Source organism: Eschrichtius robustus, chromosome 1 (assembly GCF_028021215.1).
Source record: "Eschrichtius robustus isolate mEscRob2 chromosome 1, mEscRob2.pri, whole genome shotgun sequence".
Lineage (NCBI taxonomy): Eukaryota > Metazoa > Chordata > Mammalia > Artiodactyla > Eschrichtiidae > Eschrichtius > Eschrichtius robustus.
Genome location: NC_090824.1, coordinates 1773463 through 1799412, shown reverse-complemented (window position 1 = coordinate 1799412; position 25950 = coordinate 1773463). Strand labels below are relative to the sequence as shown.

Genomic DNA, 25950 nt, shown 5'->3' with positions numbered 1-25950 from the left:
TGTTTTTATTTATTTATTTATTTATTTATTTATTTATTTATTTAGACTATTTATTTATTTATTTGGCTGCACCAGGTCTTAGTTGCGGTACTCGGGATCTTTTAGTTGTGGCACTTGGGATCTTTTAGTTGTGGCACGCAGGATCTAGTTCCCTGACCAGGGATCGAACCCAGGCCCCCTGCATTGGGAGCATGGAGTCTTAACCGCTGGACCACCAGGGAAGTCCCAATTATTATTTTATTTTTAAGGTCAACAGTACCATTCACCTGTTGAGGGACATTTGAGCTGTTTTTAGCTCTTGGCGATTACAAATAAAGCCACTGTGAATGTTGATGTACAAGTTTTTGTGTGGACATAAAATTTCATTTCTCTGGGATAAAAGCCCAGGAGTGCAGTTACTGGGTGGTATGGTAAGTATATGTTTGCTTTTATAAGAAACTGCCCCAAACTATCTCCATGGTGGCTGTACCATTTTACAGTTTTACCAGCAATGTGTGAGATCTGTTTTTTTCACATCCTTGCCAGCATTTGGTATATCACTATTTTTTATTTTAGCCATTCTAAAAGGTACATAATAATATCTCGTTGCAATTCTAATTTGCATTTCCTTAATGCTAATGAGGTTAAATATCTTTTCTTATGCTTATTTGTCTTCTGTATCTCTTCAGTGAAATGTCTGTTCAAGTCTTTGGCCCATTTTCTGACTGGGTTGTTTGTATTTTTATTGTTGAGTTTTGGGAGTACTTTATATTATATATCCTAGATATAGCCCTTTATTAGATAGGTGGTTTCCAAATATTTCCCCCAGTCTATATTTTGTCCTTTAATCCTCTTAACAGGGTATTTCATAGAAAAAAAGTTTTAAATTTTGGTGTGGTCTAATTTATCAGTTTCTCATTTTATGTATCATGCCTCTGGTGTCATGTGTAAAACTCTTCACCTAGCCCTAGGTTGCAAAGGTTTTTCTCCTGTGTTTTCTTCTAGATATTTCACAGATATGTTTTGCATTTGTATCTGTGATCCATTTGAATTAACTTTTGTAGATGGTGTGAGGTTTGCTTATGGATGCCCAGTTGTTCCTGCACCACTGTTCTCCTCCCATTGAAGCCTTCTGTACCTTTGTGAAACATCGCTTGGGTGTACTTGTCTGGGTCTGTTTCTGATTCTTCATTATGTTCTATTATCTGTGTGTTTTTCTCTCCACCAATACCACACTGTCTTGATCACTGTATAGTAAGACTTATCACGAAACAGATGGATTCCTCCCACTTTATTCTTCATTTTCAGAATTGTTTTAGCTATTCTACTTTGCCTTTCCATATAGACTTTAGAATGATCTTGTCTATATTCACACACAAAAAAAGCCTCCTGTGATTTTGCTAGGAATTGTGTTAACCTGTACATCAGTTTGTGGAGAATTGATATATTTGCTATGATGAAGCTGCGTATCCCTGAACATAGTGTGTCTCCCTTTATTTAGGTCGTCTTTGATTTGTTTAATCAGCGTTGTGTTATTTTCAGCATACAGATCCCTGTGTATGTTTTGCTAGATTTGCAACTAAGTATTCAGTTTAATTTGGAGGGATTATAATGATTGTGATGGCATTTTTAATTCCGGTTTTCACATGTTCATTTCTAGTGTATAGAAATGTGATTGATTTTTGTGTGTTGGTATTGTGCTCTGTGACTTGCTGATTTCACCGATTAGTTCTAGGAGTTGATTTTGGTTTTGTCATTACCTTGGGATTTTCCATTTAGACAGTCCTGTCATTTGAAGATACGGCGGGTAGATGGTGGCGGAGGCAGAAGTCTGGACTCTGCACTCAGTCTCCTGTGTCAGGACAGGTGGGTGGGGGCCGAAGGGGGCAGGGGTCCAGGCTCCACAGGTGGGGAAGGAAAGCTCCTCCCTGGGCTGCCCCGTTTTTTAAAAGCTGAGTATTTGTGAAGGATTCCCCCCTCCCCACCTGTCTCCTCTCTCTCAGGTTTTATTATGTTTGGGGATAAAGGAGTTTCCATTGCGCAAGCAATACCATCACAAGAGAACAGTCGTTTATAGGATGGTCTCCGTGGTCCAGGCCTGGTTTTGAGCTGTTTGCATGTGATCACTCATTTCATATGAAGCCATTGTCTTGAAGGACGCCTTTGCCAGAGGTGTTGGGATGGGTAACAACCAGCCGTTTCACTGGGGCTTCTCTTGCCAACTTGATTACTTTCGTTTGGTGACCTCTGTATTTTTACCAGTATGAACTATGCATTTGCAGGAGATGTGTGGTATTTTAAATGTTTTGATTGCCATTGTATTTTGGGGCCAAGGTGGTTCTCTTTAGAAATATACATTGGATTTTCCACTATACATCACTGACCAGGAGTCAGCACTTAATCTGTATATAGAAGATCACTTCTAACACTGACTTATACTGAAGTTTTTACCAAACTGACCTGGTTTGGTAGAAGATAACGGAAGTTTTTCTTAATATTTAATGGTTATTCTTAAATATATCTTTATGCTAGTGTTAAAGTAATTAATGCCAGAGTTTGAATGTTTCTCCTTTACAGGCCGTGCTGGACGAGTGTCTAAAGGATACTGTTACAGACTTATATACAAGGATTTCTGGGACAGCTCCATCCCCGACCATGTCATTCCTGAGATGTTGGTAATAAACTTTGGTCATCTTTATGACATAGTTTGTTTTTTGTAGACAGTTTTGCTGAATAGTTTAAGTAATATAATTTTGAGTGTCGTATGATTTTGATCCCAGAAAAATTACTTCTGATCAAACTTGTCTTTAATCACAGAACTGGCTTCTGTTCACTAAGCACCAGTGAGGGACTTGACACCCATGTCACGTTTCTGGCCCCATAGGAGGACTGTCCACAGACGCTGCTGCTGTGTGCTTTTATAGTTTGTGCTGTGGAACTGGCTTCTGTCTTTCCTCTCCTGCCTCTCTCTCCTTTCTCTCCCTCTCTCCCGCTTCCTCTCCTTTCTTTCTCACCCTTTCCCTTTTCCATCTTCCCTTCTCTATCTCTCTCCCTCTCCTTCTCTTCCCCCATCTCTTCATCTCCCATTTCTCTCTCTCCTGCTCCCACCCCTTTTCTGTTTTCCTTTCTTCTTTTTCTCTCCTTCTCTTTCTAAAGTACTAGTCATGTGAATAGGTTAATTGATTTGCTTATTTTTACTGTTTCTAAATTTAAGTTTTGTTCTTTTCAGCGTTGTCCATTAGGAAGCACAATATTGAAAGTGAAATTACTTGATATGGGTGAACCGAGGGCTCTGCTGGCAACAGCCCTTTCTCCACCTAGCCTGAGTGACATTGAACGCACCATCCTTCTGCTAAAGGAGGTGGGACCATCTGGTACTTGTTCGTGTTAGGAAAAGCTAAGATTTTTTGGGTGAATTTTAAAAGTTTCATACTGTGTATATCTTTAAGGTATTTTGACAGTTGTAAATAATCAGCATTTGCTTGGAAAAGCATGTCATGACTAATTTTTGATTCCAGATTTTATATTTGTTGTTCAGACCAGCTTTGTTAGTTGTCTGAAGCTGAAGCTCCTACTCTCTCACCACCGCTGCCGCCCCCCGACGGGGGATTGCGGTTTGTTGGCGGGGCTGAGAAGCGCTGGATAGGAGATGCAGCCATGGAGCTCTGCTCTCCCGCCCTGGCTCCGCCAGCCTCCTCTCCACTTGCCCTCTGGTTCTGCTCTTCACCCTCATGCTGGCCTCTCCTCTTCCTGTTGCTGGGAGCCCTGCTCTGCTCCTGCGCGTTCTCTGACTCTCCTCCGACCCGCGCTCCGCTCTCGCTGCTTGCAGTGAGTGCCCAGTGCCCCGGCCTGGGCGCCGCCACCTGTTGGGGCTGTGGACATTCTGCCTCGGGCCCTCAGAGCTGGGGCTGCCTCTGATACCTTGGGTACCTGCTTGGGCGTCCGTAAAATACACTTAGTCAAGTTGAGGACGTCGTTTTCTGTGCACAGTCTGTACGTTTTGGCTGTGAGTGACCACGTGACGTGGTGGTTGGAGGTTTGGTTTAGTGCTGTGTGTGCCATGTTCGTTAAATCTGGGACTTAAGTAGACTTTTGTGGGGGTAGCTTGAGCGTCACCTCCCAGCATTAAAAAATAATAAAATGTGTTCTGAGTATCAAAAAACGAATTAAAAAACTTTAGTATCAATCTTTCATAAGTTGACTTAGGTATCTTTTAGAACCTTATTCACCAAAATTTGGTCGTTTCCTGTTTTAAACTCCCTGCCTTAAGGAAGAAAAGAGTGTGAATAAATCAGTGCTTGCTAATCGCACTAATTTATTTTATAAAGGTTGGAGCACTTGCGGTGAGTGGGCAGAGAAAAGATGAAAACCCCCATGATGGTGAATTGACCTTCTTAGGAAGAGTCTTAGCCCAACTTCCTGTTAATCAGCAGCTCGGTAAACTCATAGTCCTCGGACATGTGTTTGGATGTCTAGATGAGTGTCTTATTATAGGTGAGTGTGGGAGCCGAGAAGCGGTAATGGAGGGTAATGTAAGGCTGCTCCAACAGTCTTACCTTCTCTTTGTTTTTTCTCTTGTTAGCGGCATCTCTTTCTTTGAAGAATTTTTTTGTGATGCCTTTTAGGCAGCATCTTGATGGATATAGGTATTTAACATTCATATTTTTAAAAGTCATAGTGTTTTAATGGTGTCCAGTGACACTCTTTGTCGTCTGTTTACAGGAACAAAGTGGATTTCTGTGGCAACAGTAAGAGTGACTGTGCTGCGCTTGTCGAAGCGTTCAGGGTAGGTTTTCCCAGGCGAGCTGTGAAGGCGGCTGCCACCGCTTGTCAGCACACGCCGTCTCCACCGGAAGCGCCGTGAGGGGTGCCGATGTCCAGTAGTAAGCAAAGTGTGTTGGGAGATGGGGACTTCCCTGGCGGTCCAGTGGTTCGGACTGCACGCTTCCACTGCAGGGGGCGCAGGTGCCATCCCTGGTCGGGGAGCTGAGATCCTGCGAGCCTCGCGGCGCAGACAAAAAAAAAAAAATTGTGTTGGGAGAAGAAGATGAGGGTGGGAGTCCAATTCTATGAAGTAGATTGGAAAAATTAAATTTGTAAATTTTCTGTGGTCAAAACGTGTTGAAATTGGACTTAAAAAAATTCGGTTAGCGAATAAAGTATTTTGAAACTCTGGTTCATTTGTTTTTAGGCTTGGCAGACTTGCAGACAAAGAGGAGAGCTGCGGCATCCGAAGGTCAGTGAGCTGTTTCTTTGTGGATGGCTGCCCGTGTCATGGAAGCTTCCCGAGCCTTCTCTAGCTCAGCCTCAGCGCTGTGTGTGAACTGGCAGCGTTCAGCCTGAGCGGAGGTCACTGTGGACGGTCCTCAGAGCCCGCAGGCCAGGGCAGCTCCTGGGCCCACCTTCAGCTGTAGTCACTTCCCAGAGGCAGCCGCGCTGCCTTTCGCCCACCCCTGGGTAGTAGTGACCCTTCCTGTGTCAGGAGCCTCTTAGCTGCCAGCACTAAAATACCTGTGGGACGTGCCTCGGCGTGTTGGCTCAAAACTGAGGAACCCGAAGCTTTTCCTTCTGCTGTTTTCAGCAAAGTTTTAGATAATGGGCTTGAAAAAACCAACCTGTTAGCCTTCATTTTTTTGGGTGGGCGTGGTTGCATGTTGTTCTTCTCCTTCTAAACTGACTAGGTTCAAAAGATTGTTGATAGGTCTGTGTGTTTAAATTTGTCATGCCTAGATGTATCCTTAAAATAACTACATGAGTTACTCGTGAAAGCCACCTTTTACAGAGTCAGCCATATTATTTTTCTTGTTGGTATATATTCTTTTTGGTATATACTTTTAGCTGAGATATATGTATTACAGTAGCCGAATTAGCTGTAATTTGTTACATTAATATTGAATATTATCCTTTTATGTATTTAAAGGATGAACTTGACTGGGGACGGTTAAATTACATTCAAATCAAGAGAATTAGAGAGGTAAGTTATAAATTCTTTGAATACAAGTAAAGATGACTTATCAAATGTTTATCAAGTACCAGCAATACCCAGGGTAGCAGAGAGTATTCCAAGAAGTACATCCTCGTTTCCAACTTTGGTAGAATTTATGTGTTAGCATTCATGGTTACAGTTGACTACAGCTGAAGGACACAGATTTAGGTCAGCAAAGGTAAGAGGCGGGTGGGGAGGAGCCAGGAGAGGCCAGGGGCCAGCTTGCAGCTGTCCTCTCCCGGTGGAGTCGTCTGGGCAGCACGATGCGTGACAACCCGCGTGAAGTACCGCAAGCCAGGGAGGCTGTCCCGAGCCTTGGCGTCCAAGGTTTTATTGAGGGTTGGTTACATAAGTGTGGGGTGCCCACATTGGCTGACCTTAACTTCCTTAGCTTTTAGCCCCTCCAGAGGTTACTGATACTGTATGGCCCCACCATACAAAGGTCACATTGCTACCATGAGCTGCTTGTTGTGTCCAAGGCCTCAGGTAAACCAAGTCACTCTTACAGGGCGGGATATTCCAAGGGCCTGGAGGTGAACTGCCAGGAGCCAAACCTTTCTTTGGAATGTCCAAGGTGTGGACACCTGGGCCTGCTGACTTAATCCTTTACTGCACAGTTTGCAAGATAATCTGTCTGTTTTATTTTTATTTTCAGAGAACTTACTCTTGGTTTGGTTTGTCAGTTTTACTGTGCAGGTGTTTTGAGGGGAGGGGGAAGGTGGAGGATTTCAAAGAATTGATTTTTAATTTTTTCCATTAATTTAGTTTTTCTGTGTCTCTTGGTTTACGTTTTTAGTCTTACTGAGATGAGAATTTAATTTATTAATACTTTCAAGCTTTCTAATTAAAAGTATTTAAAGCTGTGAATTTTCTTGTGAGCACAGTTTGGGGCACATCTCATTGATTTGTGACATGTAGGGATCTCATTGTTATCCCTGTCTGTAACTTATTTTAGTGTCGGTTTCCTCCTTGATTCAGAGTTTTTAGAAGAATATTTGAGTTTCCAGGTAGAAAGAAATATTTTTAGGTATCTTGTTGTTTTGTTAATATTTTTGTTTTTATTGCATTTTGATCAGAGAAAGTGACTTGCATAATTTTTAGTTGATTTTTAATTAGAGAAGTTGTATGTATCAGTACTACAGCCTTACAGAAGATTTTTTTTTTTTTTTGATTTTTTTTTAAAAATAGAATTATTTATTTATTTTTGTCTGCGTTGGGTCTTTGTTGCTGCACGTGGGCTTTCTCTAGTTGCGGTGAGCGGGGGCTACTCTTTATTGAGGTGGCTTCTCTTGTTGCGGAGCACGGGCTCCAGGTGCGCGGGCTCAGTAGTTGTGGCTCGCAGGCTCTAGAGCGCAGGCTCAGTAGATGTGGCGCACGGGCTTAGTTGCTCCGTGGCATGTGGGATCTTCCCGGACCAGGGCTCAAACCCGTGTCTCCTGCGATGGCAGGGAGATTCTTAATCACTGCACCACCAGGGAAGTCCCCTGTTAGCTTGTTTTTAATCACAAAGGAAGTATACGTTTATGGCAGAGGTTTCGGAAGTGTTTAAAGGACTTAAAGCAAAGGCTGTGATCATGGTCTCCTGTTCCTCTGACACCTGTAGATGACTGTGTTTGTGCCTTTGCAGTGGTTTCCTGTGTGTGCGTGTGTGTTTATAAACTGGGATCATGAAGCATATACAGCTTTGTATCCTGGTGTTTTCTGTTAATATTGTATTGAGCATCCTTTCCATTCTTTATTAATTAGTCTTTAATAAGATGGTTCTTTAAATGAGTTTTAAAATTTTTTCATTTATTTTTTGGCTGCATTGGGTCTTCGTTGCAGTGCGCGGGCTTCTCATTGTGGTGGCTTCTCTTGTTGCGGAGCACAGGCTCTAGAGCATGCGGGCTTCAGTAGATGTGGTGCGTGGGCTCAGTACTTGCGGCTCGCAGGCTCAGTAGTTGTGGTACACGGGCTTAGTTGCTCCACAGCATGTGGGATCTTCCCAGACCAGGGCTCGAACCCATGTCCCCTGCATTGGCAGGCGGATTCTTAACCACTGCGCCACCAGGGAAGTCCTAATAATATGGTTCTTAATAGCTGCAGTGTTTCATCCCATAGACATACTAATTCTTTCCCCATTATGTACTGCTTTTCTAGTGCGTTTGCTATTCTGAATAACATAATCACTTGGAGACATCATCTCCCAATGTGTTTTTCTTAGGTGGCTGAATTATATGAAGAATTGAAGACTAGAATCTCACAGTTCAACATGTATGTTGATTCCCGGCAGCCTGTCATGGACCAAGAGTATACATATAAGCAACGATTCATCCTGCAGGTACTCTGGAGTTTCCTGGATGTCTCTTCCTGGTTCTTTCTTCTTATTAGGTCTCGTGGTTTTGACAGTGCTTATTTCCTCCTTTTTTTTTTTTTTTAATGATTTGGAAAGCTTACAGTTATTAATTAGAAATCTGATGGCCTTTTTTATTATTATTTAATTTATTTCTTTATTTTTGGCTGCGTTGGGTCTTTGTTGCTGCGCCCTGGCTTTCTCTAGTTGCGGCGAGCGGGGGCTACTCTTCGTTGCGGTGTGCGGGCTTCTCAGTGCAGTGGCTCCTCCTGTTGCGGAGCACGGGCTCTAGGCGCACGGGCTTCAGTAGTTGTGGCTCGCGGGCTCAGTAGTTGTGGCTCGCGGGCTCAGTAGTTGTGGCTCGCGGGCTCTAGAGCATAGGCTCAGTAGTTGTGGTGCACGGGCTTAGTTGCTCCGCGGCATGTGGGATCTTCCCGGACCAGGGCTCGAACCCATGTCCCCTGCATTGGCAGGCGGATTCTTAACCACTGCGCCAGCAGGGAAGCCCTATTTCCCCTTTCTGATACAAATCATGCCTCACAGGAGATTTTAGGTCCATAGTGTTCATGCTGTGTTTGGGCACCAGGAAGAACTCTGGTCTTACCTAGTTTAGGTTTTCCACGTCGTTGAGTTGATGATCCAGACCCATTTCTAATCTCTGGAGGAGTGTTTCTAAAGACTGCTAAATGTTATTACTGCTTCTGGAGAGATCCTTTTGTTTTGGCTTTTAAGAAAGTAAAAATGCTCTTAATATTATTATGTGGCTCTTCCCTTGCTCTGAAAAATTATTTTAACTTTGGAGGCCATGATCAAATTAGCTTGTTGGATGGAACCTTCTAGGCATTGTGTAGAGGGAGCTGTGTCCTAGAAAGGTGACCAGTGCTTCTGATGTAGGGGCTCAGAGGAGGAGTACCTCTTATATGTGTCCGTGTGTTGGCTGACGCACACAGAATTGGGTTCTAGGTGGATCCTGTAAACTGGGGGATGCTGGGAAATGGAGTGTTTCTCTGGATGTAAAATTGCTTGAAGTTCAGGAGAGAGTCTTCCATGGGTGTATGTTTCACATGGTTTATTTTTATTGAAGAAGGGACTCTTCGCAGCATGCTTTTAGAAGTGAATATTGGATGCAAGCCTGCTGCTCTAAATCGAAGTGTCTTAATTGTAATTTTATCTAAACATTTGGGAAAGGGCCTGACCCACAGAAGTAAGTGTGTCAGGGAAAATGTAGAAGAAGTTGGCTAACCCCCAGGGCTCTGTGTGTACAATCATTTGTATCCTTGTTCAACTCACCACTCTTTTCTAAACCTCATTCTGAGAAGAACTCAGGCTCCTTGGAGGAAAGACATGTAGAAAGTGTTTCGGTTATGGCGAAGTAACCAGAATTGTGACTTTCTGCTTGATTGGTTTAAAGGTCCAGTGTTTCTGTGTGTTTTTTTTAACATTGAACTCATCTTTTATAGTGTAGATGTCATTCTGGGATGAGATTAGTATATTGGTGAGATAAAGTGATAAAATAATGCTGTTGCTTCATGAAAATAAGTTTCTCTTCCAGGTTGTATTGGCAGGTGCTTTTTATCCAAATTACTTTACTTTTGGGCAGCCTGACGAAGAGATGGCAGTGAGGGAGCTGGCAGGCAAAGACCCAAAGACAACCATTGTGGTAGGTGGAGAGATGGGCAGCCTTCTCTGGGGTGGAGGCCGGGTGCCCAGTTTTCGGATGAGCTTCGTTCCAATGTGGCGAACACGGAACATTTTATTTCCCCACTTGTCTCTATTTTTTATAAGTACTAAGTGGATTTTTTTCCCCTAAAGTGAATTTCATGGCTTGTCTGACCTTTTCACATGCATCCACTAGTTCCTCAGTCTCGCTTCCTGTTTTGCAGACCTGGCCTTAAAAAAGAAAGCCTTGCAGAGTTAGGTATTCATGGCTAACCTTGACTGATCATGTCCCATTTTGAAGGATTTAAGATACTTCTCCATAAATTTAAGAACATTTAGTTAATTGACAACTTCATTTTACACAAAGTAAAGAGTTACTTGGTTGGCACCTTTGTACTGTGATTTAAACTCTGATCCCCATTCATGCTTAATAGAATCACCTAGAGAGTGTTTGTTTATTTTGAAATTCAGATTTGAGGCCCCGTGGCACAGAATCTGAACTAGAAAGTGTGGCCTGGAAATTAGTGTTTAACATGAGCTTTGGGCAAATCCGATGGTCAGTCCCAGGCACTGACTATCAGATCAACATTTGTGGACCCTTTGTTTAAACCTGAGCACAGGATCACTTCAGGGTAGGCAACTGGCATAAAGCATTTGGGAATCGGGCTTTTATCGGACCCTGGGTTCCATTACCGGCCTATATCTAATAAAGGGGGTGTAGAGCACTTGGCAGAGTTCCTGGCCTAAAGTAAACATGCCGTCATTGCCAGCTCTTACTCCTCTTGCTGTTTCCATCACACTGTTACTGAAGAAGTAAGAGTTCACGAGGGAGAGGGTCTCTGCAGAGCACTGGAGAGGCGCTGGTGCTCACACTGGGGACGAGAGGCAGCTGAGATGCAGTTTGTACCTGGGGACGGGTTTTACCTGAAGGGGGCGGTCATTAGCTCCTTATTGCTCTCGAGGAAGTGTGACCGGGCCTCTGCTCGTACTGACCTTCATGGCGGACCAAGCCCTTCCGGTTGGCTTCCTCTCACGCCTTGGTGGTACTCCCTCCCGACCTGTGCAGCGGGGTGGGGGGGGCCCCACAGCACGTTTCCTCAGACGTGGGCTGTGCTTGCCTCCTTCAGCCACCAGGCAGCCTGTTCACCTTGCACTCTGGGGGCCAGAAAGTCACCTGCTGTGTGCGTTATAAAAACTAAGTGTGGCTGGTGCTTACATAGTGCTTATCATCTGAGAGGGCCTTTGTCGAGTGCTTTTTACGCATTCTTCTCTGAGCTTCACGTTGACTCTCTGAGTCGGGGACTTATTGTCCCCCTTAATAAGGGATGTGGCTGTTGGGTCCTGGGTTGGCTCCGTAACTTTTTGCCTGCAGAACCCTGACAGGCCAGGACAGGCGCTCAGACCTGAGTCCCCAGCCCTTGCTTTTCAGCCACCCACTGCCTCTCATGGAGCTGTGCTGGGCCCTGAGATAAGCAGGTCACGGGGCAGGGGACTCCCGGTTTCGCGCCGGAGCTGGAGCTCGGAACACAGATTGCCCTGATGGGAGGGAGAAAGCGCACGGACAGGGAGGGGTTGCTGCAGCTCCTGTCCGGTTAGCGCTGCCTGCGGGGCGAGGATGCACCCCCTCCTCCACCAAGTGGTGCATTAACCTTTAACGTTTAAGTTCCCGCTGCTGCCTATATAGAAATACTATGCTTTAAAAAGATGTATTTAGTCAGCTTGGTTATTTTAAGGTAAAAATGAAAAATAAGTCTTAACTTTTCTGTTTCAGACTTTTGGGTTCTTCTAACAGGGGAAGAATTAGCCTTTGTTTAACATGTATTATTAAAACTTAATTATAATTTAGAAGTCATTAGTCCTTAAATACCCTGCTGTCGGGTCTACGTCTTGTGCTTAAAGACAGCGTGCTCTGTTTTTGTGAACATTATGACTGTGAGCTCTGTCTGCTCCTGTTAATGCAGTGTGGTGTTTTACAGCTGAAGCACGTTCCTCCCTATGGATTTCTCTACTATAAACAACTGCAGTCTCTCTTTAGACAGTGCGGCCAAGTCAGATCCATCGTGTTTGATGGTGCAAAGTAAGTAGTGTATTTTTGTAATCCACTGCAATTACGAAAGAACCACGAGATTTTATGTTCACAGGGGCCGATTCTTTCAACTGGGGGCGTGTGGAAATGGGTCCTCAGAAGGGCTGCTGAGTAGCTGTGGTTTATCTTGTTGTCAGGAGCAATTTATCTTCTCTTTCAACCACGTTCCTCCTAAAGGACGTCTGATGCTGAGAAGGTTCAGTAGCGTGATGAGGTACAGGGTTGGCGCTCTGGAAGTGCGCTGCACTCGGGCGCGTCCCTCCGAGATTTCACAGTAAGTCGCCGGCCGCCAGAGATGCCTGCAGGAGAGTTTATCTGCTGATAGTCATTTAGAACTTACATGTTCTAAATATTTTTGGAAGACAGATATTGTAAAACTCAGTTACATTTGGCCTATTTTAATTGCAGATAAGAAGTAAGTGGTTTTGGAGTATCACTTTGAGTTTTCATTTCCAAGAGAGAATGCCTATGCACAGAAAAGGCTATTACGGTTTTTAAATTGATTTTTAATTTTTAAAATTGGAAAAAATGTTCTCGTGTCCTACACGTTTTATTTAATTTACAAAGCTTTGTAAATCTAGTAAATAAGAAATACTTTGAGTTTTTCTTTGATTAATGTCCAGTAGCTCAAGTTGAGCATATTCATCCTGCTTAAATTTTGGATTAATTGCCTCACACATTTTAAGTTCCATTCCTGTGATTAATATATTGATTTTCTTTGTAAGCATGTAAAGGCCTCACATGGCAAATATATAACCGTAATAAGTAAAGTCTTTCTAGGTGCTGCTAACAACCGTTACAGATTTAATTAAACTTACAGTGTCCCAAGTTTTCTTAAATATTCTAATATAAATTAGCAGTCAAATTCTTAATCACATATACAAAATTACTTACTTAAAATTGGATTCTCGTAGCTAAACCATCTTTCTTGAATATGGAAAGTCCGTTTGCCTCACTGAGACTCCAGTTCTGTGTGCGTGCGTGGGTGCTCTTTGGACTGATTCGGATGGTGCCGTCTGGGCTCTCACTAAGCTTGCAGCGGCCTCTTTCCTTAATCCTTACTGCTGGATTGCGTTCGGTGTTCGTTTCTTCTTCTTGCTGTCAGGGATATCTATATAGGTATTTTACTTATATTTTACTCGATTCCTCATAGATGTCTGGTGTTCAGTCGTAATACCAATGTCTTACCAATTACTTGGGGATGTAACAGTGTTCTTCTGGTTATCAGTTCTGTGCATCAAATATTAAAGGCAGAGAATGACATAAAATAGTTATTGAGTCAAGACTGTCCTCCGCCTTGGGATCCAGCAGGGCCTGCTGTGTGCAGGGCCAAGGGCACTGGAGCACAGGTCGTACGTGGGCGCACGGTTTCCTCCTGTGAGACGTTTTCAAATTAGTGGTCGGCGTGGAGAGTAAAATCGGTTCCACAGATGTTTGCCCATCGTGAAGTGTCCTGGGAGAGGCCTGGGGGGTTGGAAGAAGATATTGTATCTGAGGCTCAGAGTAGGAGCAGTGACATTCACCTGGGCCTTCCTCTGGAGGAGTTGGAGGGGCCTGGAGGGGAGGCAGCCCTGGCAGGTGGGGCAGGAGCCCAGTGTGAGCGGAGCTGTGGTTTGGGAAAGCGTAGGATTTGTGCCAGGCACAGCCAGAGCCCTCTTGCCAGGAGCTGGGTTTGTGTCAGATTGAGTCTGAAGAGTGGGCATCAGGCGCTGTCTTTCGGATGGTATTTGTAACCAGCTGACGAGTATGAACGTCAGTAGTGGGTATTTAGAGAGCCCTGAGTGTTCTGACTAGAACTGTGTTTTGTAGAACTTAATCGGGGAGTGATGAAGAGGAGAAGAAGCCGTCCAGCATAAACTTGGCAGTTGTCCAAGCCGAGGTGACTTTTGACATGAAAAGGAGGCAGCGGATGGGAGGGAAGAGCTCTTGGATTCGGCTGTTGATGGCCTGTGGAGGACGAAGACGAGAGAGGAGCCAGTGAGGGCCAGGACTTCAGCTGGGGGGAGTGGACAGGAGGGCAGGGCCGGGGGCTGGGGGGGGGGGCGTGGGGAATGTCACGGGCTTGGCTCTCTCCACGTGTTGAGTTGAAAATACTCAGGGAAGACGAGAGTCTTGGAAATGTGCTCTAGAGTATTTGAAAGAAATTATTTCTAAGGAGAGACTTAGGCTCCTTCTAGAGAAAGATGGCAGAAATGGAAGTGAATAAAGGGAGCTGAGGACAGGAGGAGACTGCACGTGCTCACTTGTGAGCTCACCCAGGGTCGGTGGAGGAGGGTTGAAAGGGAGCCGAGGGCAAGGGGACAGTGCAGTGGAGACAGGAGGCTGCAGAGAGGCCAGAGGACGGGACGGGATGGGACGCGACAGGCCGCTTTTCATCAGCTCAGGGTCCTTCCAGGTCACCCAAAATCACGCATTTCCATGACAGTAGTTGAGGCGGTCATAAGTCTGTTTTTCTGAGTATGATGTTTTGCTCCGGGAGATTTTGACATGCATATACAAACAAATGTAAACTTGAAGCTTTTTTCCTTTTTACCAGGAAGTGTCTGGCAGGCACCCTTACTGCATGTTTTTTTTTTAAATTAATTTATTTTTTGGCTGCGTTGGGTCTTCGTTGCTGTGCGCGGGCTTTCTCTAGTTGCAACGAGCGGGGGCTACTCTTCGGTGCGGTGCATGGGCTTCCCATTGCCATGGCTTCTCTTGTTGCGGAGCACGGGCTCTAGGTGCACGGGTTTCAGTAGTTGTGGCACACGGGCTCAGTAGTTGTGGCTCATGGGCTCTAGAGCACAGGCTCAGTAGTTGTGGTGCACGGGCTTAGTTGCTCCGCAGCATGTGGGAACTTCCCGGACCAGGGCTCGAACCTGTGTCCCCTGCATTGGCAGGCAGAGTCTTAAACCACTGCGCCACCAGGGAAGTCCCCTTACTGCATGTTTGATTCTTATTCCCCAAGAGGGAGGGATGTGATAATAGGACACTGCGACGTGGGTGGGTCTTAAGGTGGGGCGTGCCTCAACATTACTGGGTGATAAACTGGGTGGTTTTTTGGAGGGAGATCAGAAAGATCACTGAACTTCTCAGTTGTGTGCTTTTCTCTGTCTGATTTTTATTTTACAATAAAATAGAGGAAAACAAAAACCCAAATCTGTCACTTTGTTCTAATGAGAATTAAGATTTCTTAGCCGAAAATTCCTTTTGAACTTAATCTTTATTCTGCATTATACTGAGTAATACATGAGGATGATACTTGGTTTTAATTTAATGGTACGTCATTGTAACTTTTATTTCTCTTAAGTGAATAATTTTCCCTTAAATACATCTTCTTGATTAATTAACAGAAGGAAGAGTTGCTGGTGTTTTGAAGAGAGGTGTTACTGAAAATCTCTAAACTTGAGAGAAATTAACATGCCTCATAAACTCATTTTTTAATTTACATTTGTGGAACAGAGCCTTTGTGGAGTTCTCACGCAATCCAACAGAGAGGTTTAAAACTCTTCCTGCGGTGTATATGGCCATTAAGATGTCTCAGCTGAAAGTTTCCCTTGAACTCAGTGTTCATTCTGCAGAGGAGATTGAAGGGAAGGTGCAAGGAGGGGCTGTTTCCAAGCTCAGGAACACAAGGTATTTTCAGAAGGGAGGCAGGCACAACTCTGTCCACCTGCTTTCACATTCTCAATATTATTTTTAAACAACTGTTTAACCTTGCTTAAGTTCACACTAAAAGCACTGGCGTGGTAGCCTGGTTTCATCGTCTTCTAGCTGTGTGTGCTTGGGCACATTACTTGACCTCTCTGAACCTCAGTGTTTTCATATGTTTAATAGCTATGATACCTATTGTACAAGGCTGTTTGGAGGATTGGGTAGAACCATTTGTGTCATTTTCAGTTTAAATCGAAGGGATTGACCCTAATGTTAGTTTCCTTTCTTCCTCCTTACAGTTACCGCCTTTCTCTTCCTAAGCAGAGTAGGGTCTCGCTTGCCCTTAGCGGAGCCAGCAGCGGGACAAGACGCAGGCGCAGTTGGCAGCAGCCCGCTGCTTGCCAGCACAGGCCACCCGTCCCTGTTGAGCAGGGTTGGGGGGGGGTGGGCCGGGCTGCCTGCACGGGTCTGCTCGGCCCCCAGGCAGCTGCCGTGCAGTTTGCAGGCTGGCTTCTCTTGGACCCAATTAAATCACCCTTCAGTGTTTCTGACAGATTACTTTGCCTTTCGGTCATATTCACACAGTGCTGTGTGTAGAATTCTCCTGCACCTTTTCTTGTTTGTAATCTTTTTAACCCCATGAGGAATTTGACAGGGATTTGAGGAATTGATGAGGTAGGGAAGTACGTTCCATCGAGTTTCATCCAGTGTGGGATGGTTTGATTCTGCGAGTTTGGGAGTTGAGTGGGTTCAGTCTGTAACAACGTGGAGTAGGCCTGTCCTGCTGGGTAACTTAGCCTGAGTCACTCTTATTTAATAAATGGGTTGGAAAATTGGGAAGAGAGGTGGATCAGATCTCTTATAATTCTTCCTCTTCATTTAAGAATAAAATTATTAGGAAAGGAAACTTTTTATCAATTTATATTTCATCTCCTGGAATTTTAGCATTTATTATATTATTGCTTCAAGGGATGAATGATAATTCTTAGGTTTATTAGAAAATCATGTATGTGTTTCCTAACAACATTAAATAGGCTTGGATTCTTGTAGTTTTCTAAAGGTCAGAGTCACTCACCTCTGAAACCACAAGTTAGGAAACATTGCAGGTCCTAGATTTAGAATTTATATCCTTAAGAGTAGATATTCCATAACAGTCTTGACCTTTAGAATATATTCCTGAAGGGTAGTACGTAACTACTGGGGTACCCACCCTCCCCCAAGGCAGCTCAGGAAGCCATCAGAAACACATTTCAGATAAGATCGACTTCATCATCTCTGGCTTTAGGTATTTTATTAAAATGTTCTTTTCTTATAGAAACAGTGGAATAGTTCAAGCAGTAACTTCATATATGTAAACATGTTTTCTTTGTAGTACTTTTATTGCCTTTTAAAATAAATTGTGTTAAATAGGGTGAATGTGGACTTCCAGAAGCAGACAGTTGATCCTGCGCAAGTCTCATTTAACACGTTAGACAGATCCCAGATGATTACAGATCTCCTCTTAACAATTGATGTTACAGAGGTAAGAATGGTGTGTGTGATCCAATCATTAGAGCTTTTCTGTCTTCTTAGCCTAGAACTGTCGTGTTGTATACATGAGATAGTGGATGTATAGAGACCCTCGCCCACAGCCTGTGTACCTTAGTCATCTACACTGGACCCTTGAACAATGTGGGGCTAATCCATGGGTAACTCACTGTCGGCCCTCCGTATCCGTGGTCCCGCCGCATCCTCAGATTCGACCAGCCACGGACCATGCAGTCCTGTAGTCTTTACTGTTGAAAAGTATCCGGGTAAGCGGACCCTTGCAGAACAAACCTGCCTTGTTTAAGGGTTACCTCTAGCAAATCTGGGTGAGCTTGAATTACTCTCGCTTGCTGAATTGAAATGTGGCTGTAACACAAATGTGTAAACACAAATATTCATTCTAGAGTCAAAGTTTAATTTTTAAAATGTTAGTACATTTTAAAATCAGTTTTGGCGACAAGATACATGTAAAAATGTTAATTGGCATAGTGCTATTTGCTTGTGTAATTCAGTTTATATCCACAAAACGAGCATTGGCACCATTATTCATTGGGGTGTAGTTTTTACTTCTTCAAAATAAAATTTCAGTTAAAATGCATCGGGCTTCCTGGTAAATCTGTAGTTACTCTTCACTGGGAGACTTCCCATAGAAACCTGGATGCCAGGAGACCGGAGAGCTCCAGCAGTGCGGCCCTGGCCGTCTTGCAGCGGCAGCAGGCGAGGACATCCACTCCCCCGTCCCCCCACTGCTCTTCCAGGGGGCTGTGCGTTCACCCCGCACCCGGCCCTCGCCACCCAGAGGGCACCAGGGGGCCCTGGGCTCTGGTCAGGGATGGAACAGCCCTGTTCCCACGTGCCCCCCAGAGCCTACAGTGCTTGTGTGCCCGCAAGTCTTGTGCCTCCAGACACCGTTCCTCACCTCGCTCAAGCCGGGCACCCCCTCCCCCGTAGAATACTTAGGGACCGGGGAATCTGGTTTGTGACTTGTAGTAGGGTGGTGTGCCAGGGCTGCAGTTTGAGTTTCTGTCCCTCTTGACAGAAATCCTTTCTAGAGTTCATCTCTGCTCTTCCTCCTCCTTTTTAGGTGGTTGAAGTGGGGCACTTCTGGGGATATAGGATTGATGAAAAAAGCTCAGAGATTCTGGAAAAGCTTACTGCTGAAATCAGCCGTCTGAAGTTGGTGCCCTTGCCCGTTCACCCACATCCAGACTTGGTCTGTCTGGCTCCTTTTGCTGATTTTGATAAAGAAAGCTACTTTAGAGCACAAATCCTTTATGTTTCTGGAAATTCTGCTGAGGTATGTTTTTCTGTAACAAATCACTGAAAGGGAAATGAGACAGACTTAATAGCAGTTGATAGAAAGTCTTTTCTAATTTCAAGTGGAAATTAAATATAAAATAATTACAGTTAGAAAAGTGGTCTAGTAGAAAAGTTACTTCCCTCAGTGAGGTGAGGATTTAAGCCCCAGTCCCTAGGAATCCTGTGATGACAGAGCTGGGATGGATGGTTGCGTGGCCATGGTTGGTGGCACACGGTGTTTGCCTGGGCCTGTACTAACTGAGGCACTTTCCTCATCCTCTAGGTGTTCTTTGTAGACTATGGAAACAGAGCGCACGTAGCTCTGGACGTCTTAATGGAGATTCCCTGTCAGTTTCTTGAACTTCCCTTTCAGGTAAGGTCGAGACGCTCCTGTGGTCTGAGAGCGTAAAGCTAGAAGGATTCTGGAGGTCATGTGGTCGCCCCTCAGCTTATGGACAGGGCCAAGGCCCAGAGGGCTGGCACTCGTTTTGTCATGCTCTCCGAATTTGGTTTCTGCTTTTTCCCAAAAATATATTGCTGTAGATATTTTTGCTAGTACTGCTTTTGGAGCAAATTAAAATATATGGAGTGTTTCACACTTAGCAAAAAAAGTAGTTTTAATTCAGCAGTAATTTCTAATGCTTTCCCACATGCACTTTCTAAAAGTTATTCTAAACTTTTTTTGTTGTCGAAAAGGAAAACCAAGTTTTTTTTACCTATGAAATCCTCACTTACCCTGAAACTGTTTTCAGTAGGATTTGTAGGAGATCACTGGTGAGGATCCCTGCACCAGGGTCACTTTTCAGTGGTATTTGGGGTGAGTGTCTCGCACATTTATAAACTGGCTCAGCTGTGCGCTTCTGTCCCGTAGGCTTTGGAGTTTAAGATTTGCAAGATGCGCCCATCCGCGAGGTGTCTGGTGTGCGGCGAGCACTGGAGCGGCAGGGCCAGCCGGCGCTTCTCCTCGCTGGTCAGCGGCCGTGCCCTCCTCGTGAAGGTCTTCTCCGTGGTGCACGGCGTCCTACACGTGGACGCCTACCTCTCCTCGGCGCTGCAGGGCGCCATCAACGTGCGAGACGTCCTCGTCAAGGAGGGCTATGCCGAGCTGGCCGAGGAGCCCTATGAGTCCAAGGTGTGCGCTTCCGTCCTCCTTTGAGGAGCGTGTGTGTGTGTGTCTGAGTGTGTGTGTGCAGGGGGCGGGGGAGTGAGAGAGAAGGGGGGCCCTTTTCCCCTCTCAGGGTGTTGGGGGGTGAAGAGCTGGACAGCGTTCAGTGTGTTAAGGTCTGTGGTGCCCTCGTCAATGGCTTCTAGTTTCTTTGAGACCAAACTATGGTGGTCAGGTGCTGTTCTTGTTGGTTTCTGATTATGGAGCTGTGTTTTTTTCTTCTTCTTGGAATGAAGATTAGATGTGAAAGTGTTCTCTGTTTGGGGAGTTTTTTAAAAATGGATTCCAATATTTATCTCCCTTAAGGAAAGTAATTATAAAATATTAGTTTCAAGTATTTTGAACATTTCAAAATGTCTTTCAACTGTTTCTTTCAAAATCAGTTCTGAAGCTATTTTTCTTGATCTGAAGGTTTGAGATGCCACATTGAGGCTCATGTTGAAGGTGGTTTGTTTTTCCTTCTATAATTTCTGCTGGGGATGAGGTGCTGAGTTGGGCAAGGGACGAACAAGCAGGAAACGTCCCTGTAGAGCTGGCTGGGTTTGTGTTTCCATGTGGGAAATGCTTCCAGGGATCCTGGTAATAGTCCCAATGTGAAACTGACATTGTGTATACAGAAAATTCTTCTTCTCGCTCTTTTCAGTTCTCTGATGGCTGAAAGGTCGTAAAGGCTAATGAATTGAGCCTTTAATGAATTCTGTTTTATTTCTTTTGTTTGAATTTTAAAATGTACTTGAGAAAATTATCTTTTGACATCTTAATAATCTAGAGACCACCTAAGAATAAGGTCATGCCTATGAAGTACTTTGATTAGTTTGGAATAAAGTGCTTTTAATACTGGTTTCCGTTTTAGCAAAATGAACTTTTCTTATTTTGTTCAGCAAAGCCATGAAGTTCTCAAGGGTCTCTTTTCCAAATCAGTAGACTATGTGACAGACATGTCCGTGCCATCCCCCCTGAAAGACGACGAAAAGTATGTGATCCGGATTTTGTTAGAGAGCTTTTCTTCCAATAAACTGGGTAACCCAAACTGCAAGGTAATTTATAGGAGTTATTTTAAAATACAGTTAAATTTTTAAAAAATCATTGTACATTTATAAGCTGAGTTGCAGCTAGTAGTCATGATGGTTTTTTCTGTACTGTTTTTTTTTAAATTAATTAATTAATTTATTTTTGGCTGCGTTGGGTTTTTCGTTGCTGTGCGTGGGCTTTGTCTAGTTCCGGCAAGCGGGGGCTGCTCTTCGTTGCGGTGCGCGGGCTTCTCATTGCGGTGGCTTCTCGTTGCAGAGCACGGGCTCTAGGCACGCAGACTTCAGTAGTTGTGGCACGTGGGCTTCAGTAGCTGTGGCTCGCGGGCTCTAGAGCGCAGGCTCAGTAGTTGTGGCACACGGGCTTAGTTGCTCCGCGGCATGTGGGATCTTCCCGGACCAGGGCTCGAACTTGTTTCCCCTGCATTGGCAGGCGGAGTCTTAACCACTGCGCCACCAGGGAAGTCCCTCTTTACTGGTTTTTAACTGTTACTTTTCTCACAATGGAGCCTATATTAATAAGACCAGGGCTTCCCTGGTGGCGCAGTGGTTGAGAATCTGCCTGCCAATGCAGGGGACACGGGTTCGAGGCCTGGTCTGGGAAGATCCCACATGCCGCGGAGCAACTGGACCCGTGAGCCACAACTACTGAGCCTGCGCGTCTGGAGCCTGTGCTCCGCAACAAGAGAGGCCGCGACAGTGAGAGGCCCGCGCACCGCGATGAAGAGTGGCCCCCGCTCGCCGCAACTAGAGAAAGCCCTCGCACAGAAACGAAGACCCAACACAGCCAAAAATAATAAATAAATAAATAAATAAAAATTAAAAAAAAAAATAATAAGACCAAAACCCAGGGTTTAGTATAGAGCAATGCTTTGACTAGTTCTTCTTTTCTTCCCCCCCCCCAAAAAAAAAGTTTATTTATTTATTTATTAATTATTTAGCTAGCTAGCTAGCTGTTCCGGGTCTTAGTTGCAGCATGTGGGATCTAGTTCCCTGAGCAGGCTCGAACCTGGGCCCCCTGCATTGGGAGCGCGGAGTCTTAGCCAGTGGACCACCAGCGAAGTCCCATGACTAGTTCTTTTTTAAAACTAACCTTTCCAAAGGCGATGTCGAGTGAAAAAAATGCCCAGCCTGAAAGTTGAGGATTATGTTTTATTCGGCAGACTTTCTGAGGACTTGAAGCCCAGGAGGCAGCCTCTCAGGTAGCTCTGAGGGACTCTGCTCTGAGGAGGTGAAGAAGGAGCCAGGAGGTACAGGAATTTTGCAACAAGAACTAGGCAGTCGGATGGCAGGCAGCATTCTCCAGTCACGGCGACCAGTGCTTGCCCATCAGAACGAGGGGGGGAAGCACAGTGTGTGGGCTTTTGGGAACCAGCGTCAAGGCTTAGCTTCGTCCCGTGGAGGTGCTCCAGTCGCTCGGCCCGTTTGGAGGAGGGCTGACAGGGACTCACTCTTCTACTGCCCCAGCCTTTGGCTGTGTGGTCGTAGACCTGCTTATTTAACTGGAATAGTCTGCTGCCATGAAAAGAACACTTTTACTGAAGTATTTGGCAGCGTTTCCTTCCTTTTTTTGACCAAAGTATGTGTATGTATTTATATAGAGAGAGAGAGAGGAAGGTTAGCGAAACCACGGAATCAGTTGCATCCCAGAAAAATACCTCCTTTAAGGCATTTTCCTCCCATTAAATCTCGAAGATGTTATGACTGACGAAGGTGTAGCTTTTTTCTTTTTTTAAACTATGAGCTGGCTTTTGGATTTTTAAAATGTATGTGAAGTGACATTTTACTTACTGGTAACATCTTGTATATTTCACGTGTACAGGCAATACTTCATGGGCCTTTTAACCCTTACGAACTGAAGTGTCATAGTCTGACCAGAATATCCAAGTTCAGGTATGATTAACTTAAGTTTCCCATGAAGTTTTTTTCCTCTGGTCCTCTTTTTACAGAGCTCATCAGAAACTAACCTTTTTTATACCTAACCTGTAGGAATGTGGTACTTTTTCTAACTCCTTCCAGCTTCTCCACTAGCTCCGAATCTGCGGTTCCTGTTCTCTCTTACATGAAAGCCATTCTGTATAAGACATGTTGGAGTGTCTTTCCTCACAGCCGTCGTTTTTTCTGTGCTTACTGCAGTTGTTGTACGTTCAGCAGGTCTGTGCGTGCCGCCTGTGTCCTGGGAGCAGCTGGGGGACAGTCGTGACCGGCACAGTCGGTGTCCTCCCCTAGGTGACGGGTCCAGCGGGCGGAGGGTAGGACAGAGAAAGCCACTTAGTTCAAGATAGGTTGATGAGGGTCTTGTTAGGGGCCATGGAACATCACGGAGGCATCTGAGAGGGGCCCCTGTCCACAGTCGGAAGGCCATCGAGATTTTCCAGGGAAATCTGAGACCTGAAGCCTGCAGAGGAGTTAGACCAGGAGAAGTCCAGCTGTCAGGGCAGGCAGGGCGAGGGCTGGGGGGGAGGGTCCCAGCAGCAGGCATGTGGGCCTTGGGTCACCCCTGAGGAAGTGGAGGGGGAGTGCGGGGGCCGCAGAGCCTCACGAGCCGCGTGGGAAGCCTCACTGTGTGCACTTTAAATGGTCACTTCGGCCACAGGGTAGACCCTGGCTTCTCAAAGTCTCCTCCAGGGCCAGCAGCAGATGCGTCCCCAAGAGCTTGTTAGAGATACAGGGTTCAGCCCCACCCAGACCTTTCGAACCTGCACTTTCACAAGGTGTCCAAGTGCTCTGTGAGCACTTTAGAGCGTGCAGAGCCCCAGCGTGAAGGGTGCTCGGGCAGGTGCAGACCTCTGAGGCTGCTCTCACTGTGCTCCAGAGCAGGACCACCGCGGGCCGTGCCGAGTCCACGACAGGAGGCGCAGAAGTGGGCAGCTTTGTGAGAGCTTTCGGTGTGGACCCAACAGGCCGGTGCTTGATGAGAGTTGATGATGGGGGAGGAGCAGGAGTGGAGGGTGCCCTGCTGGGGCTCTGCTGAGAGGTGGAAGGGGGTGGGTGGGCCGCGGGACAGAGGTCTGGGGTGGAGGTGGAGGTTCGGGCAGGGTCAGCACGTGGGTCCAGGGAGTGGCCCGGGATCACACGAGGAGCGGAAGAGCGAAGCGGGTGGAGGACCGGCCCCAGGACTCCCGCGCGAGGAGGCCTAGCGCAGACTGGGCCGTGGTGTGTTGCACTTGTTGGGCCTGTGTTTGCGCGTTGGACTGTCCTTGAAATGTGTTCCTCGCGGGTTTGGCATCACTCGCTGCCTCGCGGGCGGGGGAGCGGCCGTCTCCCGACAGCTCTCCTTTCAGGTGCGTTTGGGTTGAGAAGGAGAGCATCAACTCTGTCATCATCAGCGACAGCCCCGAGGACCTCCACCAGAGGATGCTGGTGGCAGCTTCCCTTTCGGTTAACGCCACCGGTGAGTGAAGGCCTGCTGTCCCCTCGGTGTCGCTCTTCTCTTCTTCCCCTTGGCTCCCGTTTGTCCCCTTGGCTCCGGACCGGTTTGCCCTATGGTCGGCGAGCAGCCTCGCGCCTGCGTGCCGTGTGTTAGACTCGTTCCCGAGCCGTGGCTGGTGGGGCTTTAAGAACTGGAGCTTCGTCACCTCTCCCGCTGTGCAGGGCTGCGTGGATCGACTCCTTGCTCATCCACGCATTCCTCTGTGCTGGGCCACAAAGGAGAGCAAACCCAAGAGCCTGGCCCAGGGACAAACCCGGTAGCCTGAGGAGGGGAAGGAAAAGGCAAGAGTGACCAGACAGGACGGGTCCCCAAACGGGGTCAAAGCTTGAGCCTTAGGACAAGGGGTTCCTCTTGGGGTGCTGTGGGGCCCCACACCAGGGAGCACTTGTCTGCTGGGGCACATCTGTGGGGACAGACTCAACACAGGGAGGGAGGCCTGAGGGCAAGGAGGAGTTGTGGGGCGGAAGGTGTCACACGCATGACGACGCGCCCAGCGCTGCCCTTGGCCGTGACTGTCCGCAGGGTCCACCGTGCTGCTGAGGGAGACCTCGCTGATGCCGCACATCCCCGGCCTTCCTGCGCTCCTCAGCATGCTGTTTGCACCGGTCATGGAGCTCAGGTATGGGGCGCTCACTTGTCTTGTCCCCAGGCTTTGGTAAGATGCGAACCCAGTGGGAGAAACGGGGCCCCTGCTTCCTTTTGGAGAGAAAGCGCTGATGGAAAAGTGCCCTTGGCAGGTCTGGAGGCCGGCTGTGCCTCCCCCGGCTTCAGTGTGATTGAGGGAGGCTTTATGGTGATTTGCGGAGCTACGCTGAGACTCAGTTTAGAAAGAGGCTCACAGAGCTGACAGACACGCAGCCTCACAGGGGAGCGCGAGTTGAAGTGGGACAAAAGGGATCCAAGTGGAGGTGGAGTTGAGGCCCAGCATCAGCACCGCGCTGATGGACGTCCTGTTATTAACGGGCTGTGGATGTGGCGCCAAGTCTCCTGGCAACGGTCACCAGTGGGAAACCGTGCCCGTCCCACTCACGATGGTGCCGCGAGGTAAGACTGCAGCTGTGGCTCTTTCTCGTGCCAAGATCAGACAGGAACTCCTAGAGGCTTTAGTAGAGAGAAGGGTGTCAGTGAGCAGGGCTCGCATTTTTTTTTTAATTAATTAATTAATTAATTTTTGGCTGCACTGGGGCTTCATTGCTGCGCGCGGGCTTTCTCTAGTTGCGGCGAGCGGGGACTGCTCTTTGTTGCAGTGCGTGGGCTGCTCATTGCGGTGGCTTCTCTTGTTGTGGAGCGCGGGCTCTAGGCACGCGGGCTTCAGCAGTTGCGGCATGTAGGCTCAGTAGTTGTGGCTCACGGGCTCTAGAGCGCAGGCTTCAGTAGTTGTGACACACGGGCTCAGTTGTTGTGGCTTGCGGGCTCTGGAGTGCAGGCTCAGTAGTTGTGGCGCACAGGGCCCAGTTGCTCTGTGGCATGTGGGATCTTCCCGGACCAGGGCTCGAACCTGTGTCCCCTGCACTGGCAGGCGGATTCTTAACCACTGCGCCACCAAGGAAGCCCCTCAATATTTTCTAATAACCTATAAGGGAAAAGAGTCTGAAGAGGGATATATGCACATACATACGTATATATATTCAAATTGCTGTGCTGTACACCTGAAACTAACACAATATTGTAAATCAACTATACTTCAATAAATAAATAAATACATATATACTATCTATATATATAAAATAAACTCAGGCTGCCCATTCAAAAAAAACAAAAACAAAAAACCCAGTGGCTTAAGAATTTTGAAATATTAACTTTTCTCAAAACTTTTCATTTAG

At 46.3% G+C, this 25950-nt stretch overlaps 1 protein-coding gene across 1 annotated transcript in view; it reads left to right on the top strand.

The window, feature by feature from the left end:
* Positions 1-25950, top strand: part of TDRD9 (tudor domain containing 9) — a 107771-nt gene that overhangs the window by 67628 nt on the left and 14193 nt on the right. Inside the window, exons 14-32 of the mRNA XM_068539681.1 lie at positions 2557-2654; positions 3209-3340; positions 4308-4473; positions 4562-4625; positions 4702-4765; positions 5171-5215; positions 5900-5953; positions 8169-8285; positions 9850-9957; positions 11933-12033; positions 15484-15657; positions 17086-17197; positions 18287-18499; positions 18785-18874; positions 19373-19633; positions 20548-20703; positions 22517-22587; positions 23979-24088; positions 24650-24746. Coding sequence (XP_068395782.1) covers positions 2557-2654; positions 3209-3340; positions 4308-4473; positions 4562-4625; positions 4702-4765; positions 5171-5215; positions 5900-5953; positions 8169-8285; positions 9850-9957; positions 11933-12033; positions 15484-15657; positions 17086-17197; positions 18287-18499; positions 18785-18874; positions 19373-19633; positions 20548-20703; positions 22517-22587; positions 23979-24088; positions 24650-24746 — 2233 coding nt within the window. The remainder of the gene's footprint in view (positions 1-2556; positions 2655-3208; positions 3341-4307; positions 4474-4561; positions 4626-4701; positions 4766-5170; positions 5216-5899; positions 5954-8168; positions 8286-9849; positions 9958-11932; positions 12034-15483; positions 15658-17085; positions 17198-18286; positions 18500-18784; positions 18875-19372; positions 19634-20547; positions 20704-22516; positions 22588-23978; positions 24089-24649; positions 24747-25950) is intronic.